Source organism: Hyla sarda, unplaced genomic scaffold (genome assembly GCF_029499605.1).
Source record: "Hyla sarda isolate aHylSar1 unplaced genomic scaffold, aHylSar1.hap1 scaffold_396, whole genome shotgun sequence".
In the NCBI taxonomy this organism is placed as follows: Eukaryota; Metazoa; Chordata; class Amphibia; order Anura; family Hylidae; genus Hyla; species Hyla sarda.
This window is the reverse complement of record NW_026610413.1, coordinates 1-21,299: the sequence shown is the minus strand read 5'-3', so window position 1 is coordinate 21,299 and position 21,299 is coordinate 1. Positions and strand designations below refer to the sequence as shown.

General features: G+C 48.9%; 1 protein-coding gene across 1 annotated transcript; it reads right to left on the bottom strand.

Moving 5' to 3' along the window:
* Window positions 1-430: 430 nt before the first annotated feature.
* LOC130332983 (spexin-like) lies at window positions 431-20,984 on the bottom strand (the record flags this gene model as incomplete). Its single annotated transcript, XM_056553830.1, is given in 3 exon segments — window positions 431-676; window positions 18,583-18,669; window positions 20,922-20,984. Coding segments are annotated over 3 exon segments (209 nt in total), but the record flags the coding sequence as incomplete, so codon positions are not given.
* Between the last annotated feature and the right edge of the window lie 315 nt (window positions 20,985-21,299).

Here is a 21,299-nt window from a genome sequence, read left to right as displayed (position 1 = left end):
GGGGTCCTCCCTACAGGTGTATATGGGGCGGGGTCCTCCCTACAGGTGTATATGGGGCGGGGTCCTCCCTACAGGTGTATATGGGGCGGGGTCCTCCCTACAGGTGTATATGGGGCGGGGTCCTCCCTACAGGTGTATATGGGGCGGGGTCCTCCCTACAGGTGTATATGGGGCGGGGTCCTCCCTACAGGTGTATATGGGGCGGGGTCCTCCCTACAGGTGTATATGGGGCGGGGTCCTCCCTACAGGTGTATATGGGGCGGGGACCTCCCTACAGGTGTATATGGGGCGGGGTCCTCCCTACAGGTGTATATGGGGCGGGGTCCTCCCTACAGGTGTATATGGGGCGGGGTCCTCCCTACAGGTGTTTTACACATTTTAAACAATCAGAGACCCCAAATTGTAGCCAAAATTCTTCACATGATTTTTATTGAGATAGAAAACTCCTCCCCCCACATTGTCCTCATTACTGATCTCCAGGGGAAGAAATAGGAAGCGAAGAGTCACTGAAGCGAGGAAACGGTGTCCGGTGATGGGGGGGGGCGGTAATGTCACCGGGGGGCGGTAATGTCACCAGGGGCGCGAGGTCGACCATAGAAGAAACAACATGGGGACGGTCACCAGCTGAAGAGAGACTCCGGGAGGTACCCCGCCTGCTCCAGGGCTCCGTCCTCCACTATAGAGATAAAGAAAGAAACGAGTGAGAACCAAATCCGTTACAATGTGTCAGCGGCTTCTCCACAATATTATTAATTAGAGCTAAAGTTACATTAACTATGAGACCCCCAAAGATCACAGAACAAAGGAGACGAAGAGCGGAATCAAAGGGGAAAAGAGTGTAAGGTGTATGAGGCTCCACAGGAGCTGTACTCACTATTCTGCTGGTGAGATCACTGTGTACATACATTACATTACTTATCCTGTACTGATCCTGAGTTATATCCTGTATTATACCCCAGAGCTGTACTCACTATTCTGCTGGTGAGATCACTGTGTACATACATTACATTACTTATCCTGTACTGATCCTGAGTTATATCCTGTATTATACTCCAGAGCTGTTCTCACTATTCTGCTGGTGAGGTCACTGTGTACATACATTACATTACTTATCCTGTACTGATTCTGAGTTATATCCTGTATTATACCCCAGAGCTGTACTCACTATTCTGCTGGTGAGATCACTGTGTACATACATTACATTACTTATCCTGTACTGATCCTGAGTTATATCCTGTATTATACTCCAGAGCTGTACTCACTATTCTGCTGGTGAGGTCACTGTGTACATACATTACATTACTTATCCTGTACTGATCATGAGTTATATCCTGTATTATACTCCAGAGCTGTACTCACTATTCTGCTGGTGAGGTCACTGTGTACATACATTACATTACTTATCCTGTACTGATCCTGAGTTATATCCTGTATTATACCCCAGAGCTGTACTCACTATTCTGCTGGTGAGGTCACTGTGTACATACATTACATTACTTATCCTGTACTGATCCTGAGTTATATCCTGTATTATACTCCAGAGCTGTACTCACTATTCTGCTGGTGAGGACACTGTGTATATACATTACATTACTTATCCTGTACTGATCCTGAGTTATATCCTGTATTATACCTCAGAGCTGTACTCACTATTCTGCTGGTGAGGTCACTTTGTACATACATTACATTACTTATCCTGTACTGATTCTGAGTTATATCCTGTATTATACTCCAGAGCTGTACTCACTATTCTGCTGGTGAGGTCACTGTGTACATTACATTACTGATCCTGTACTGATCCTGAGTTATATCCTGTATTATCCTCCAGAGCTGTACTCACTATTCTGCAGGTGAGGTCACTGTGTACATACATTACATTACTTATCCTGTACTGATCCTGAGTTATATCCTGTATTATACTCCAGAGCTGTACTCACTATTCTGCTGGTGAGGTCACTGTGTACATACATTACATTACTTATCCTGTACTGATCCTGAGTTATATCCTGTATTATACTCCAGAGCTGTACTCACTATTCTGCTGGTGAGGTCACTGTGTATATACATTACATTACTTATCCTGTACTGATCCTGAGTTATATCCTGTATTATACTCCAGAGCTGTACTCACTATTCTGCTGGTGAGGTCACTGTGTACATACATTACATTACTTATCCTGTACTGATCCTGAGTTATATCCTGTATTATACCCCAGAGCTGTACTCACTATTCTGCTGGTGAGGTCACTGTGTATACATTACATTACTTATCCTGTACTGATCCTGAGTTATATCCTGTATTATACCCCAGAGCTGTACTCACTATTCTGCTGGTGAGGTCACTGTGTATATACATTACATTACTTATCCTGTACTGATCCTGAGTTATATCCTGTATTATACCTCAGAGCTGTACTCACTATTCTGCTGGTGAGGTCACTTTGTACATACATTACATTACTTATCCTGTACTGATCCTGAGTTATATCCTGTATTATACTCCAGAGCTGTACTCACTATTCTGCTGGTGAGGTCACTGTGTACATTACATTACTGATCCTGTACTGATCCTGAGTTATATCCTGTATTATCCTCCAGAGCTGTACTCACTATTCTGCTGGTGAGGTCACTGTGTATATACATTACATTACTTATCCTGTACTGATCCTGAGTTATATCCTGTATTATACTCCAGAGCTGTACTCACTATTCTGCTGGTGAGATCACTGTGTACATACATTACATTACTTATCCTGTAATGATCCTGAGTTATATCCTGTATTATACCCCAGAGCTGTACTCACTATTCTGCTGGTGAGGTCACTTTGTACATACATTACATTACTTATCCTGTACTGATCCTGAGTTATATCCTGTATTATACTCCAGCGCTGTACTCACTATTCTGCTGGTGAGGTCACTTTGTACATACATTACATTACTTATCCTGTACTGATCCTGAGTTATTTCCTGTATTATACTCCAGAGCTGTACTCACTATTCTGCTGGTGAGGTCACTGTGTACATACATTACATTACTTATCCTGTACTGATCCTGAGTTATATCCTGTATTATACTCCAGAGCTGTACTCACTATTCTGCTGGTGAGATCACTGTGTACATACATTACATTACTTATCCTGTACTGATCCTGAGTTATATCCTGTATTATACCCCAGAGCTGTACTCACTATTCTGCTGGTGGGGTCACTGTGTACATACATTACATTACTTATCCTGTACTGATCCTGAGTTATATCCTGTATTATACCCCAGAGCTGTACTCACTATTCTGCTGGTGGGGTCACTGTGTACATACATTACATTACTTATCCTGTACTGATCCTGAGTTATATATCAGACAGGAGGCTCATATCTTGCATTAATCTTTCTTTAATTAATGCCCATAGCAGAAAAAATCTTTATACAAACGTTTTTAATAAAATCTTTTAAAAAACTACATATCCCAGCAGTCCCCTGTGAACTCCTCCTCCTATCCCAGCATGCTGGCTGCTATATAAGGGACTGCTTGACGATCCTCTTCCTCTTTCTTTCTGCTCATAGCAGACAGATAAGTACCTATAGTATATTTGTTTCTTAAATCTCTTTTATATGTATGTTTTCTCTGTTTGAGACATTTCATCTTTACTTAGTATATATCTACCAGTTGTTTATATATATTTATATAGATATATATATATATTTCTTTTTTATATATTTTCTCTCTTTCGCTTCCTGTTAGTTGCGGTATTGTTTTCTAATACTATCGTCTTTCGCTATACTTTCGCATCAGTGCTCAAATATATTCTGTGCCGGGTGCGCTACTTTGTTCTTTTCTCCCTCTTCCTTACCCAGCGCCATTTTGTGAATTTTCGCGCCTTCTTCTTCCTTCCTTCCCGCCACTGACGGTCTGTTGCGGGGAGGGAGGAGAGGTGGGCGTATCCTCTATGACGTGCGCCGGGTGACGCGCGTTTGCCGACGCCGCACACCCAATCACAGCGCTCCTGGTCGGAAATCTCGCGAGATTTCGGCTGGCCCTCGCTGTAACTTGTATACGCCTCCTCTCTTCATCGCATTGTTGTGCGAGCGGTGAGAGGAACGCCAACGGTTGTTAGCTGTGCTTCTAATAAGTCAGTCAGGTAGACCTATTACCCTATCCTTTATTACTAATAGTCCTGCCTCACCTTGGAATAGTCTATACCTATCGCTACTTGTAGCTTTCAGATAGTCTGTGATGGCAGGGGATAACACTAAAGCTCCTTTCCCTGGCATGTCTTCTACTGCTGGTGAGGCAATAGAGTTAGAAGCCTCCCACATAATGTCAGCTTCTCAAATACAAGACCTTATTAATAGGTCCGTCCAGGCTGCATTAGCCTCTGCGGCTCATCCCTCTACTTCAGGGGAGAAACCTAAAAAAGGTAAAGCGCTGAGTAAGCGCAAACATATTGCTGGACACTCCGACTCCCCGGCAGGGGAAGAAAACAATATGCCCCAGACAGGACCTACCCCGGCCTGTCACACCCCGCATGTTAAAGAATATGATCGACCCTTGGGCCTCAAGGAGAATAACCATAAGAGGCATAAGTCCACTAATAGAGCAAAACCAAACTCTTTTGACACGTCCAATGATGAGTCTTCTGAAGCCTCTGAGGTGGCTGAGACCACAGACTCAGAATCTGATACAGAGGAGGCGGGGTTTATGGCTGAAAATTCTGACGCCACTCCGGATATACCATCCGAGACACTCTTAGACTCACTTGGTCAACCATTTTTCAGCCCGGAAGCAATCACACACCCTCGCTCCGGAGATTGGGCACCGTTACCGCAAGTCGCGGACTATATAGAATTTTGGACCAGAAGGTCCCTGGATAGAGCTAATCGCAACAAATTGCGAGCCGAATGTCCCAGACCTTACGTGGCCAGAAAGGTGGCTTCTACACCGGAGATAGACCCGGTCTTAGTAAAATATTTGACTCGCTCTGGCAAATATGCCAAAAAGGGAATTGAAAGATCTTTTAAGGTGATCCAGGATCGCATATTGGACCTCCTAGGCCCCTTGACCAAGATTCTTAACCTTTCCGAACAGGCAGCGTCCACTGCCCAACCGGTGGATCTGATACAATTGAGAGGCTGGGCCCAACGGGCAATCTGCATGTTAGGCAGTGCCAACACCACTTGTTCCATTGAGCGCAGACGGTCTATCCTAATGAAATTGGAACCCCAATTATCTCATTTGGCAGAAACCGAGCCAGGTCCCTCAGCTGAAGGTCTTTTATTCGGAGAGGACCTCATAAAGAACATAAATAAATTTGTGAGCCTTTTCACCAGCCTAGATAAGGCCCAGTCCTCACTAAAAAAGGCGGGTCCAAACACAAAGGTTTTTGGCAAGGCCGGCAGGGGCAGAGGGCGACCTGTCGGCCGTTCGGCTCAATACAGGCCCTACACTAGACCAGCCACTCAACCGTACGCTCCTACTCAGCAACCGTACGCATTACCTGTGGCACAACCTGCTCCTTTCTTTCCCCCTCGTGGACGACCCTGGCGAGGACGTGGAGGCCGAGGATTTCCCAGATCTCGCCCGACGACCGGTGAGTACACTCCCATCTCCCCTTCCATACACGTTGGTGGGAGGCAGACTGAGGTATTTTACCCACATCTGGTCCGCGATTACGGCAGATGCTTGGATCCTCAATACGGTAGCAGGGTACCAGATAGATTTTCAATCTCTTCCAAAATTGAACATTATTCCACATCCCATTCGGTTTTCTTCCCTAAACGTAGATCTCATAGACAACGAGCTCCAAGAGCTTGTATCGAAGCAGGCAGTGCAAGAGGTAGATCCTCTCTCTCCCGGGTTTGTCAGCAACCTATTCCTTGTCAAAAAGAAAGATGGCGGCTATCGCCCAGTGATCAACCTACGGGACTTAAATCAACATGTGACTTACCATCACTTCAAGATGGAAGGGATCCATCTGTTGCGCGATCTACTATGGCCGGGCGACTGGCTAGTAAAGGTCGACTTAAAGGACGCGTATCTCACCGTCCCCATGCACCCGTCCTCCCAACCATTCCTAAGATTTCTATGGAGGGAGCGAATGTGGCAATTCACTTGCCTACCATTCGGGTTGTCATCGGCCCCTTGGTGCTTCACCAAATTACTCAAACCAGTAGTGGCAGCCCTCAGGAGCAGAGGGGTACGTTTGATTATCTATCTGGACGATTTGCTAATCATGGCATATTCCAGAAAACAGGCATTGTTACACAGCCAATGGACGGTGTCTTTGTTGGAGGAACTAGGGTTCCTGATCAACAACAAGAAATCAGTGCTGAGTCCTTCCCAGACGATGGAGTTTCTAGGTTTCCAGGTGGATACCGAGCAAGCCGTACTGCGTTTACCCAACGCCAAACTGTCCCTGATTCGCAAAGAAAGCCGGGCAGTATTGCGCAAGGGTCGGGTATCGCTAAGAATGATAGCCCGAATTGTTGGCCTACTGGCAGCCTCCATTCAGGCGATTTTTCCTGCCCCTCTCCATTATCGGGCCCTTCAAAGACTCAAAATTCTTCATCTTCGACAGGGTCTACGCTATGCGGACGAAATTCCCCTTTGTCCGGAAGCAGTAGCAGAGTTGCACTGGTGGCTGCGCCATGCCATCGAATGGAACGGCAAAGCTATATTCACCTCCTGTCCAGATGTTATAATAGAGTCGGATGCGAGCCGCCACGGTTGGGGTGCTCGCTGTGGACAAGCCACAACAGGAGGCAGTTGGTCCGAAGAAGAATCCCTTCTTCACATCAACGCACTGGAACTCATGGCGGCATTTTTTGCCATCAAGAGTTTTCTTCCGCACAAGTACAATTGCTGCGTTCTGTTACGCATGGACAATGTAGCGGCAGTGCAATATGTCAATCGCCTTGGTGGCACGAGATCCAGAGTGTTGACGGACATTGCATCCGAATTCTGGCATTTCTGTCTTTCCCGGGACATCATCCCAGTGGCGGAATACCTACCAGGTGTATCCAATGCAGTGGCGGATTGGAATTCCCGTTACCTATCCGATTCCAGCGACTGGATGCTGGATCGATCGGTGTTTCGGGCGATTCGAGATCTCTGGGGCCCGTTGCATACGGACCTTTTTGCGTCTCGTCTCAACCGTCAGTTACCCCGCTTTTACAGCTGGAGGCCGGACCCGGAAGCGTCAGCAGTGGACGCTTTTCGCCAACCTTGGCCGGAGGGGACCCATTATGCGTTTCCCCCCTTCCAGATGATTACCAGAGTGCTTCTTCAGATAGTGACTCAGGGAGCAACGGTGGTGCTGATCACCCCTTGGTGGCCGACGCAACCGTGGTTTCCCCTTCTGTTGGGAATGTCTGTCGATTACCCCCGATTGCTTCCCCAGTCGCCTCAACTTCTCACGAATCCGACCATGGAATCCCATCCGTTGGTCATGGAAGGCAACCTTCCGCTCCTCGGGTGGTTGGTTTCGGGGTGCCAGACGCAGGTGAGGACCTTTCACAATCAGCTAGAGACCTCCTCGCCTTGGCCTGGGCCCCAGGGACTAGATCGGCATATCGATCAGCCTGGGCCTTGTGGGTTCGTTGGTGTGATCAACGACAAATTGATCCCGTTCAGGCACCTGTTTCAGTCGTAGTGAATTATTTAGCAGAATCATTTGAGGCTGGGAAATCTTACAGTTCCCTTAATGTTTACAGATCCGCTATAGCGGCGTATCATTGCCCGGTAGATGCTTTACCGGTGGGCAAACATCCTTTAGTGTGCCGACTGTTACGTGGAGTGAAATTTAAACGTCCTCCTCGTCCTCGATATCAGTCGACCTGGGATGTCTCCCGGATTTTAGACATGTTTTCCTCTTGGGAAGACAATGATTCACTGTCCTTGAAGATTCTGTCATTCAAATTGACTATGTTATTATGTCTGGTTTCCATTAAGAGGGTATCGGATGTCAGAGCTCTCGACATCTCTAGACGACAGTTTTCACCTGAAGGGGTCAGATTTTCTGTTGTTCGTAGGACCAAGACAGGACTACAGTCGGTCTTTTACCCCTTTTTTCCGACGCATCCCCGACTATGCGTGGTACGTTGTCTTCAAGCGTATGAGACACGCACAGCGTCTTTACGATCTCTTTCTCATACTCAATTATTAGTATCTTATGTTCAACCTCATTTGCCTGTCACCTCGGCCACCTTGGCCAGGTGGGTAAGGTCGGCCATGGAGATGGCGGGGATTAACATTTCCCTATTTGGTGCCCACTCTTCGAGAGGGGCTATGGCCACTAAAGTAGTTATTTCTGGTGGTTCTCTTTCAGACCTCTTAATGGCCGCTGACTGGTCGTCTGAATCGACTTTTCGACAATTCTACTTCAGACCAAAAGATCATGTTTCTGTATCGATCCTCTGATTTGTTTTATTGTCTATGTTTAAGTAGTAGCTTTAAAATTGCAAGATATGAGCCTCCTGTCTGATATATAAATCGAGATTTTCCTAGCTAACGTGACGGAAAATATAAGTTATATGAAGACAGGAGGCGAGTATCTTCCCTCCCTACCCTCCCTGTTATGGTGTTTTTGTTTCCCTTCCAGGGTATTGAAAGGAGAAGACGAAGACAGCGGTGTTTCGGTGCAGCCTGATATGTTCTGTTGCAATTGTTCCTTAACAGTTTCGTTCCCGGTTTTCGGTCCTGTTGGCCGGAGGTTCGGAGATACCGAGGAGGAGCTGTCCCGGATTCCGGCGTTCCGTGGTTCTGGTGACGGTCATGCAGTTCGCATAAAGAAAGAGGAAGAGGATCGTCAAGCAGTCCCTTATATAGCAGCCAGCATGCTGGGATAGGAGGAGGAGTTCTCAGGGGACTGCTGGGATATGTAGTTTTTTAAAAGATTTTATTAAAAACGTTTGTATAAAGATTTTTTCTGCTATGGGCATTAATTAAAGAAAGATTAATGCAAGATACTCGCCTCCTGTCTTCATATAACTTATATTTTCCGTCACGTTAGCTAGGAAAATCTCGATTTATATCCTGTATTATACTCCAGAGCTGTACTCACTATTCTGCTGGTGAGGTCACTGTGTACATACATTACATTACTTATCCTGTACTGATACTGAGTTATATCCTGTATTATACTCCAGAGCTGTACTCACTATTCTGCTGGTGAGGTCACTGTGTACATTACATTACTTATCCTGTACTGATCCTGAGTTATATCCTGTATTATACTCCAGAGCTGTACTCACTATTCTGCTGGTGAGATCACTGTGTACATACATTACATTACTTATCCTGTACTGATCCTGAGTTATATCCTGTATTATACCCCAGAACTGTACTCACTATTCTGCTGGTGAGGTCACTGTGTACATACATTACATTACTTATCCTGTACTGATCCTGAGTTATTTCCTGTATTATACTCCAGAGCTGTACTCACTATTCTGCTGGTGAGGTCACTGTGTACATACATTACATTACTTATCCTGTACTGATCCTGAGTTATATCCTGTATTATACTCCAGAGCTGTACTCACTATTCTGCTGGTGAGGTCACTGTGTACATACATTACATTACTTATCCTGTACTGATCCTGAGTTATATCCTGTATTATACCCCAGAGCTGTACTCACTATTCTGCTGGTGAGGTCACTGTGTACATACATTACATTACTTATCCTGTACTGATCCTGAGTTATATCCTGTATTATACTCCAGAGCTGTACTCACAATTCTGCTGGTGAGATCACTGTGTACATACATTACATTACTTATCCTGTGCTGATCCTGAGTTATATCCTGTAGATCTTTTATTAAAAAATATAAAACATTACAAAAAGAACGAACATCACCATAACAATAATACAAACAACATACACCTGTATAATATATACAAAAATGAGTCCATATTAGTCCAAAAATGTCCAACCAAGTATCTTCTGGTCCAGCCTCATTCTCACCAAACACACCGCTATAATAACAACAACTACTAAACACTCTACAATAATAATAATACTTACAGTAATAATAATAACAACAACAATAATAACAAAAAACTGGTCCGGTTGCATTTCCCCACCCAAAATAATAAATATAATAAATATGTGTCAAACCACCAACAAACACCGCAAACAGAAAAACAGAATATACTATTTTTTTTTTTGGCCCTGAGCTGGTCCCGCATCCCATGCCCCCAGTACATGATAACAGACGTCCATGAACCAGTCCAGGATTTTTTTTATTTTTTTTTATTTTTTTTATAAAAGGTCCCACACAGAAACCCCCCTCCCCCCATCTACCCACCACCCAACCTAACCCTAAACCCCAACACAACACAACCCCTAGAAAAAAAACAATATATATACATATATACACATATACATAAATGTACAAACAAAACAAATATATACAAAATAATACAAACTATACAAAACAAACAACAATAAGGCTTTTCAATCACACAATCCCCTAAAGCTCAAGTTCAGTGCCTGCAAGCCCTATATCACCATATATCTACAGCACAAAACAAAAAGACTAATGTGCCAGCATCAGCCCACCACCAGGGGGAGACAACAGGCTAAGGCACTTTAAAGGCAGAGCCCCTCCACAGACGAGAGGCCCTGCCAGCACCCAGCCTCTCGTACTCCAGAGAACGCACCTTCACCAGGTCACCAAGAATGTTCCTAACCACCTCACCCACAGGGAGGATTTTACGCTGCGTCGACACTAAACACCGTGCGTTCCACGTGTAATACCTGACCACTGAGCTGACTAGGAATAAAGTGCACCGGTCCCAGCCTCCAAGGTTTCTGAATGCCCCATAGGCCCATTCCGCATAGGAGAGACTGGCCAGCCGAGGCCAACCAATGGAAGCGCCCACCCTGTTGTAAACCTCTGTGTTAAAGGGACAATGAAGCAGAAAATGCTCCATGCTTTCCAGCATGCCTCCACACTCTTCGCGGGGACATCCCCGGTCATCAGAGCTCCTGCACTTCAGATTGTCCCTCACACACAGTTTCCCGTGGAAGCAGCGCCAAGTCAAGTCCCAAAACTTCAAGGGGATCCTGATAGAATTCAAAAGCTCTAAACCCACCTCCAGATCCCGACTTGGGCAGTCCTTGAGCGCCAATGGCCTCTGGAAATGAGAAGACAGGACCCTCTTGTCAAGGAATTTCCTCGACAGAGTCCTAATCTCCCACATCCCCAGACCCCACCGACGAATAACCTTCAGAGCCGGGGTAGCGTAAGCCGGGAGATGCCCGTGTGGTGTGCGAAGATCCTTCACTTGCCCTCCTGTCTCCCATTCCTGGAAGAAAGGCCGAAACCATCCCCTACAGGAGGATACCCACGGAGGAGCCCTCTCTGACCAGAGGTTTGCTATATTGGTCTTAAGAAAGGTATTCACTAGGAACACCACAGGGTTGACCATACACAACCCCCCTAGTCTCCTCGTACGGTAAGTAACCTCCCTCTTCACTAGGTTCAGTCTGTTCCCCCATAACATTTGGAAGAACACACTGTAGACCCGGGTCCAAAGAGGTTCTGGCAACATGCATACGCTGCCCAGATATATCAGCAAAGGGAGCAGGAAAGTTTTCATCAGGTTAACCCTTTCCCGGAGGGTCAAAGACCAACCCTTCCACTGATCCACCCTCTGAGCGGCGATCTTAAGCCTGCTGTCCCAGTTTTGTTTGGGGTAATCCCCTTGACCAAATTCGATGCCGAGGACTTTTGCGGATTCCTGGGGCTCTGGAAGGGCGTCCGGGAGATTAAAATCAGGATCTCCCCCTCCCAGCCAGAGACTCTCACACTTATCCTGATTGATCTTGGACCCGGATACCTCCGAGTAGCGGTCCACCTCTGACATCAACCATCTGCCCTCCTCTTGTGAGGAGACAAACACGGTGATATCATCAGCGTACGCTACCACCCTCAGAGCCGAATCCGGCACCGCCAGGTCCATTCTCACCCCCGCCAACGGTCCACAACCAATCCTTCTAAGGAAAGGATCGATTGCAAACACGTACAGCAAAGGGCTCAAAGGACAACCCTGACGGACACCAGACCCAACCTCAAAAGAGCGGCCAATCCAACCATTCACAAGCGGGAAACTCTCTGCCCCTACATACAAGGTCTTAAGCCAATCAACAAAACCCCCTGGCAGGCCATATCTCAGAAGGACAGACCAGAGGTACTCATGGTTAACCCGATCAAACGCTTTTGCCTGATCCAAGGACAGCAAGTACCCCTTCCAGTGGCCAGCCCTACCCTGCTCCACAGCCTCTCGGACACTGAGCACAGCACTGAATGTACTGCGGCCCGGAACAGAGCAATGCTGAGCCCCCGAAAGGAGCCGGGGTGCAAACTCCACCAACCGGTTAAACAGCACTTTTGCCAGAATCTTTCTGTCCGCATTGAGAAGTGCTATGGGACGCCAATTCTCAATGTGGGACGGGTCTTTACCCTTTGACAGGATGATCAGCGCTGACCTCCTCATTGACTTTGGCAGAGTGCCCGAGGATAGACACTCATTAAAAACCGCAGCCAAGAGGGGAACCAAAGTGTCCTTAAAGGTCTTATAGAACTCAGATGTTAAGCCATCCGGACCGGGTGACTTCTTGAGGGCAAGCCCATCAATAGCCATCCTGACTTCCTCTTCCCGGATCATCTCTGTCAAAACGTCAAGAGAGGGGTCTACTCCTGGTTCAGGGACGGTTTCAGCCAAGAAAGCTGATACCTTATCTCGATCTAGATCCTTCCTTCCCAAGAGGTGCGAGTAGAAGGATCTGACGACCTCCAGGATCCCTGATCTGGACCTTTTCAAGGATCCCGTACTATCAATCAGTCCTGAGACTATTTTACTACTCACTGACATCTTGCAGTTTCTGTAAGGGTCGGGCGAGCGGTACTTCCCGTAATCCCTCTCAAAAACCAAAGATGCGTGTCTGTCGTACTGGCACTTCATCAGCAAGGACTTCACTCTGGAGATATCATCACGACTACCTCCAGTCGAGACAAGGTTCTCAAGTTTCTTCCTCAGGCCCTGGTACAAGCGGTACCTATTTAGGCTTCTGAGGCCCGAGAGCTGGCGGAAGAATCTCGCAACCCTTTCCTTGAAGATCTCCCACCACTCTGACTTACTGCTACAAAGGCCCAGCAATGGTACCTGGCTCTGAAGAAAATCCTCAAAGGACTGTCTTATCTCCGCTTCTTCCAAGAGAGACGAATTCAGCTTCCAATAGCCTCTGCCCATCCGGGGGGTCTCTGTGACATTCAGAGAAAACAAAATTAAACAGTGATCGGAGAACTCCACCTCAACAACAGACACTGCTGAAGAGACGGCTTCCTCCTTTAAATAAAACCTGTCTATCCTAGACCTACAACTACCCCTATGATAGGTGAATCCCGCGTGGCCTGGGGTGTGCCGGATGTGGACATCCACCAGGCGAGCCTCACTCGCTATGCTATTAAGGGCGACGCTATCATAAGTCAGCTTGTCTCTGGCACCTCCCCTGTCTTGGGGCCTCGTGACAGCATTAAAGTCCCCTCCAAAGACCACCTGCCGACTTGTAAAAAGATAGGGCTTGATCCTCATAAAGAGGCACTTCCGGTCCCACTTAGACTGTGGGCCGTAGATGTTAATAAGGCGAAGTTCTTGTCCCCTCATGAGGACATCTAAGATCAGGCACCTCCCCATTTCTAACTCGATAACCCGTCGGCATTCTACCGCTGCGGTAAAAAGGACCGCCACTCCGCTATACGGCTCGGCCCCAAGAGACCAGTAGGAGGGCCCATTCCTCCACTCTCTTTTAGCCTTGTAGGTAGATGACATATCTGTTAGCCTGGTCTCCTGCAAAAATAAAATATCAGCATTAATATGGGCAAAAAAATCATAGGCCGCAAATCGAGCTGTATCTGACTTAATGCTGGCGACATTAATGGACGCCAGAGTCAACGGAGAGGGTGCCGCCATCAAGGGTGATTGAGTTAAACAGCTTTCTTTTTCCCACTCCCCTTCTCACCCTCCACATCAGAAGAACTCTTCACCCTCTTTAGAGAAATAGAAGTGTCCATCTCACCAGACGTCGTTTTACTTTCCTCGTCTCCGGATTCTAGGCCAGTCCCTTCCCCCGAGGACATAACCTCCCCAGGGGAAGAGGACTCGGCGCCCCCTGGAAGCCCCTCTGCCACCTCCCCCTCATCCTCCCCTTCCGAAGAAGAGGAGGAGATGTCCCTGAGGGGTCGGAATCGATTGGAAAGGCCAACCAGAGGGGAGTCAGTTTTGCCTTCCTTTGGCACCTGGACCAGGGTGGGAGAAGATCTTAAATCTCCCTTTTTTTTCCTACTTGTACCCCGCTTTCGTGTCTCCTTCTGCCATCCCCCATCATCCTCCTCCACGCTATCTGAGGAGATGGCACCTTCCTCATTCTGGATCCTCCTGACCTCCTCATTCAGCTCGCCATCCCTCGGGGTCTCAGCAGCAAGGTTGGCCTCTGGGACAGAATGAGAGGTCGTCCCAGTAACCCGGGCTTTCCCCATCACCCTATCCCTTTGGCGTTTATCAAGACGTCTTAGTTGGGCTGGTGTCTTTCTCTTGCTGTTCCTCACTGACCCCTCAGTTCCTCCACCCCTGCTAGTCCCCTCCCCAGCAGATTCCGGCTCGTGATCTTCACCCGCTGGGGACAAGACCGCATTAGCGAAAGAACGAGGGCAACGACTGAATGGGTGACCTAAGTCACCACACAGGTGACACCTAATCTCTGCACAAGATGCGGCAAGATGGCCTACACCCCCACACAAGGCACATTTCTGCACCGTACAGTTTGCACTGAAGTGTGTGGGGTCACCACATCTGTGACAGAGCTTCGGCTGACCCCGGTAGAAAATCTGGATACGATCCCTGCCGAGAAAGGCAGAGGATGGAATATGGGTAACTGTATTTCCTGAACGCTTAAGTTTTACCAAAAACGTCCAGGCTCCTGACCAGATGCCAAACTCGTCCCTGTTCTTCTGCGGGACCCCCATTACCTCGCCATATCGTCCTAACCAGGTGATAATGTCAACACAAGAGAGTGATTCGTTACGGGTCAAAACGGTCACTCTCTTGATTTCGTTTTGACGAGACAATGCCTGTACGGCAAAGTCTCGCCAGCCGGGCTCATTCTTTACCAATTCATAATTCGACCAGAAAAGCTCAAGCCCCTCTGGCCGAACAAAACTGATATCGAATTCAGGAGCACCGTAGGGATGTATCAAGGCAAAGATATCAACTGCCTTGAAGCCCATCTTTAGCAAGAGCTCAACCACTTTGGTCCTTGAAGGACACATATCTTCGCCCTGCCACCGAAGACGGACCACATTCCTACGGTTACTACCTGCCCCGGCTGTTGGGAGGGACCACACAGTATCGCCCCCTCTTTCCTCTCGGAAGGCAGAGAGACCGTGTCTCTCTATCCAGAAGGACAGATCAACTGCTCTACCCTCTACATTAATCGACCTTTCCCCCTTTTTCAGAGCTTCCAGGAGACGTCGCTGCAATAAACCGTCCCTAGAGTCAGGAGACGAGGAAAGTATTCTACTTCCCCCAGCAGTGACATTGGCATAACTCCTATGGTCTGTCACCACTGGGGGGGCAACCGGACCAGACCCTACACCTACACCACTTCTAATGACAACATCCCCACCACCCTCAATAACAACATTAGCACTTCCCCCAACAACATTGTTTCCAATAACATCATCTGTAGTCCCATCACCACCCCTAATTTCAGCAACAGCAAAATCACCTTCTCCAATAATATTAACCTCCATCCGCTCCCCAGTCATACACCCCGTACCCCCATTTACCTTCTCATTCACACTGGCTGGACCAGAAACAGATAATCCGGCCTCAGCATCACGGGGCACTAGGGCTGGGACAACCTCCGCTGGCCCTTTAAGGGACCGGGCAGCATGCTTGCCCGGTCTAGAGGAGGCCCCAGCCCTGTTCTTATTAGTGCCCTCCGCCTCATCAGCATCATCTCCAGTCTTCTCATGGCGCCGCTGATCAATGGGATCAGCGGCACCAATGCAAAACAAACGTTTTTCTTCACTTTTGGGAGTGTCCGTTATGCCCTTTACTACCTCCGGCACTGAGTCACCCCCCTCTCCCACAGGGGAGCGAACTACAGCACCGGAGTCTGCCTCTCTGCCCACCGCTGGGCCGCCCTCACTGTACGGCCTTTCGGCCGATGCCTTCTCTGCTCCATCCCTGCTACTGCAAACAGGCATGGAGCTCTGCGCCCTTTTAGTATCTGTACTCTCCCCGCACCTTTGCACCGAGTCCACCACAGAACACGGGCTGGGCTGGGTAACGGGGCTTGCACAATGAGCTGACCCTGCGGCCGACTCAGGGTATACAGGGAGGGGGGTGTAGATGTAACTCACCACTTCTTGCTGCTTTGGCTTGGTCTTTTTCTTCTTACCCCCAGGTGCCTCATTTGGGAGCTCATCTCCAAACACCAGGTTCTGAGGACACACTGGGGATTCCAGCATGCGGATCTGGGCCATTAGCGCCCCTCCCTGGTAGCTGCTGTCACTGTCCTCTCCTGAGTCGGCAGGTGATAATGCTGGCTGCTGTGCAGGGGGCCCACTGTACGGGGCCTGCTGCTGTTGCCGCAGGCCACCAGGTGGATCTGGCTGTTGTTCTTCCTCCATCTCCTCCACATCATCCACCTGGCTCTCAGGTTGCAGCCCCATCAACCTTTTATTTTTTTCTTCTTCTGTCACCCTGAAGCGTTCCTCATTTTCCAATTTTTCTTTAAATGGCCCACTCTTCGCCAGTAATTCTGCTCTCCTCTCCTCCAAAACTTGTATTTCAGCCATAAGTCTCTTTATCTGCCCCTGGATCTCCGTCTTTTTCTTTTTTGGAGTTACCTTAGCCCTGGCACGGGCACAGCGCAGTTCCTCTCGGAGCCTCCTGATGGCCTTACAGGCGTCTTCATACTCACGGAGGTGACTTTTTACCCGGGAGGTATAGGTGGAAATAGACTCCCGGGTCCTCAGCACTCCCCAGCCTTCCTCACTGAGGTCGGCTTCACCTCCGTGAGTACTCTGCCTCCTTCCTGATGAACCCAGCTTTCCACTGGCAGCACCCAGCTTTCCCAAGGAGGATCCAGCCTTGCAGCTTCTCACCTCTGTGGGGGGAGTTGGAGCAGCATTGCTGCGACTCCTGGTGGAACGCCTCACCCCCAAATCCTCCGATGTACAGGCCGCTTGCTGGCCTCTACTGCTCCCCTGCGGCCTATTCCGAGGAGCAGAAGCCTGGGCCTCGCCTCCCTCACTCATGCCTGGAAACCCACTCCCTCCCTGGGGAGGAGGAAGCAGGCCCCAGGTGGAACAGATGGAAATCCCTGGAGCTCAGGAGACACAGCAGACACACAGCACAGCTGAAGCACGACCACACCCGCAACTAATTGGTCAGCACTCCAGAGCTGTACTCACTATTCTGCTGGTGAGATCACTGTGTACATACATTACATTACTTATCCTGTACTGATCCTGAGTTATATCCTGTATTATACCCCAGAACTGTACTCACTATTCTGCTGGTGAGGTCACTGTGTACATACATTACATTACTTATCCTGTACTGATCCTGAGTTATTTCCTGTATTATACTCCAGAGCTGTACTCACTATTCTGCTGGTGAGGTCACTGTGTACATACATTACATTACTTATCCTGTACTGATCCTGAGTTATATCCTGTATTATACTCCAGAGCTGTACTCACTATTCTGCTGGTGAGGTCACTGTGTACATACATTACATTACTTATCCTGTACTGATCCTGAGTTATATCCTGTATTATACCCCAGAGCTGTACTCACTATTCTGCTGGTGAGGTCACTGTGTACATACATTACATTACTTATCCTGTACTGATCCTGAGTTATATCCTGTATTATACTCCAGAGCTGTACTCACAATTCTGCTGGTGAGATCACTGTGTACATACATTACATTACTTATCCTGTGCTGATCCTGAGTTATATCCTGTATTATACTCCAGAGCTGTACTCACTATTCTGCTGGTGAGGTCACTGTGTACATTACATTACTGATCCTGTACTGATCCTGAGTTACATCCTGTATTATACCCCAGAGCTGTACTCACTATTCTGCTGGTGAGGTCACTGTGTACATACATTACATTACTTATCCTGTACTGATCCTGAGTTATATCCTGTATTATTCTCCAGAGCTGTACTCACTATTCTGCTGGTGAGGTCACTGTGTATATACATTACATTACTTATCCTGTACTGATCCTGAGTTACATCCTGTATTATACCCCAGAGCTGTACTCACTATTCTGCTGGTGAGGTCACTGTGTACATACATTACATTACTTATCCTGTACTTATCCTGAGTTATATCCTGTATTATCCTCCAGAGCTGTACTCACTATTCTGCTGGTGAGATCACTGTGTACATACATTACATTACTTATCCTGTACTGATCCTGAGTTATATCCTGTATTATACTCCAGAGCTGCACTCACTATTCTGCTGGTGAGGTCACTTTGTACATTACCTTCCTCCTGTGCTTTCTGTAGAGAGCTGAGGAACATGGCAGCTGCCTCTGATATGGTGATGGGACTCGTGTTTCGGCTCCTGGTCTCTGGAATAGAACATGTATTATCAACTACTTGTACTTCATGGGGGGTGGCGGACTCTATGGGACGGGTGGCGGACTCTATGGGACGGGTGGCGGACTCTATGGGACGGGTGGCGGACTCTATGGGACGGGTGGCGGACTCTATGGGACGGGTGGCGGACTCTATGGGACGGGTGGCGGACTCTATGGGACGGGTGGCGGACTCTATGGGACGGGTGGCGGACTCTATGGGACGGGTGGCGGACTCTATGGGACGGGTGGCGGACTCTATGGGACGGGTGGCGGACTCTATGGGACGGGTGGCGGACTCTATGGGACGGGTGGCGGACGCTATTGGACGGGTGGCGGACTCTATGGGACGGGTGGCGGACGCTATCGGACGGGTGGCGGACGCTATCGACGGGTGGCGGACGCTATCGACGGGTGGCGGACGCTATCGACGGGTGGCGGACGCTATCGACGGGTGGCGGACGCTATCGACGGGTGGCGGACGCTATCGACGGGTGGCGGACGCTATCGACGGGTGGCGGACGCTATCGACGGGTGGGGGACGCTATCGACGGGTGGGGGACGCTATCGACGGGTGGGGGACGCTATCGACGGGTGGTGGAGGCTATCGACGGGTGGTGGAGGCTATTGAGGGGTGGTGGAGGCTATTGACGGGTGGTGGAGGCTATTGACGGGTGGTGGACGCTATTGACGGGTGGTGGACTCTATTGACGGGTGATGGAGGCTATTGACGGGTGGTGGAGGCTATTGACGGGTGGGGGACTCTATTGACGGGTGGTGGAGGCTATTGACGGGTGGGGGACTCTATTGACGGGTGGGGGACGCTATTGACGGGTGGTGGACGCTATTGACGGGTGGGGGACGCTATTGACGGGTGGGGGACGCTATTGACGGGTGGGGGACGCTATTGACGGGTGGGGGACGCTATTGACGGGTGGGGGACGCTATTGACGGGTGGGGGACGCTATTGACGGGTGGGGGACGCTATTGACGGGTGGGGGACGCTATTGACGGGTGGGGGACGCTATTGACGGGTGGGGGACGCTATTGACGGGTGGTGGACGCTATTGACGGGTGGTGGACGCTATTGACGGGTGGTGGACGCTATTGACGGGTGGTGGACGCTATTGACGGGTGGTGGAGGCTATTGACGGGTGGTGGAGGCTATTGACGGGTGGTGGAGGCTATTGACGGGTGGTGGAGGCTATTGACGGGTGGTGGACGCTATTGACGGGTGGTGGACGCTATTGACGGGTGGTGGACGCTATTGACGGGTGGAGGACGCTATTGACGGGTGGTGGACGCTATTGACGGGTGGTGGACGCTATTGAGGGGTGGTGGACGCTATTGACGGGTGGTGGACGCTATTGACGGGTGGTGGACGCTATTGACGGGTGGTGGAGGCTATTGAGGGGTGGTGGAGGCTATTGACGGGTGGTGGAGGCTATTGACGGGTGGTGGACGCTATTGACGGGTGGTGGACGCTATTGACGGGTGGTGGACGCTATTGACGGGTGGTGGAGGCTATTGACGGGTGGTGGACGCTATTGACGGGTGGTGGACGCTATTGACGGGTGGTGGACGCTATTGACGGGTGGAGGACGCTATTGACGGGTGGTGGACGCTATTGACGGGTGGTGGACGCTATTGACGGGTGGTGGACGCTATTGACGGGTGGTGGACGCTATTGACGGGTGGTGGACGCTATTGACGGGTGGTGGACGCTATTGATGGGTGGAGGACGCTATTGAGGGGTGGTGGACGCTATTGATGGGTGGTGGACGCTATTGATGGGTGGAGGACGCTATTGAGGGGTGGAGGACGCTATTGAGGGGTGGTGGACGCTATTGATGGGTGGTGGACGCTATTGACGGGTGGTGGACGCTATTGATGGGTGGTGGACGCTATTGAGGGGTGGTGGACGCTATTGATGGGTGGTGGACGCTATTGATGGGTGGTGGACGCTATTGATGGGTGGTGGACGCTATTGATGGGTGGTGGACGCTATTGATGGGTGGTGGACGCTATTGATGGGTGGTGGACGCTATTGAGGGGTGGTGGACGCTATTGATGGGTGGTGGACGCTATTGATGGGTGGTGGACTCTATTAATTATTACTCTATAGAATATTGGGCGCACTGGATGGGCCGGAAGGTTCTTATCTGATACTTTCTATGTTTGTAATTCAGAAAATAAAATGACAAACAAAACATCATCCATGCAGAGCGGGGGGAGGGCGGCATTACCGAGCTGCAGGCGGTCGTACAGATCTTTCCTCTGACTCTCATCCGATATGAAGCGGCGACCTTCTGCAGGACACGTACAGGAGCGTTATAACATCCATATCACTGACATATACAGTAAACTCGTACAATAAATATATGAAGCTACAGAAGACACCGGCCGGGGAGGCAAATTATATGTACGTACAGTATGGCGATGTATGGTGCTATGTATATGTCCTATAAAACTCTACTATATATATGTCCTATAAAACTCTACTATATATATGTCCTATATATCTCTACTATAGAGGTATCTCTACTATATATATGTCCTATATATCTCTACTATAGAGGTGTCTGTACTATATATATATATATATATATCCTATATATCTCTAC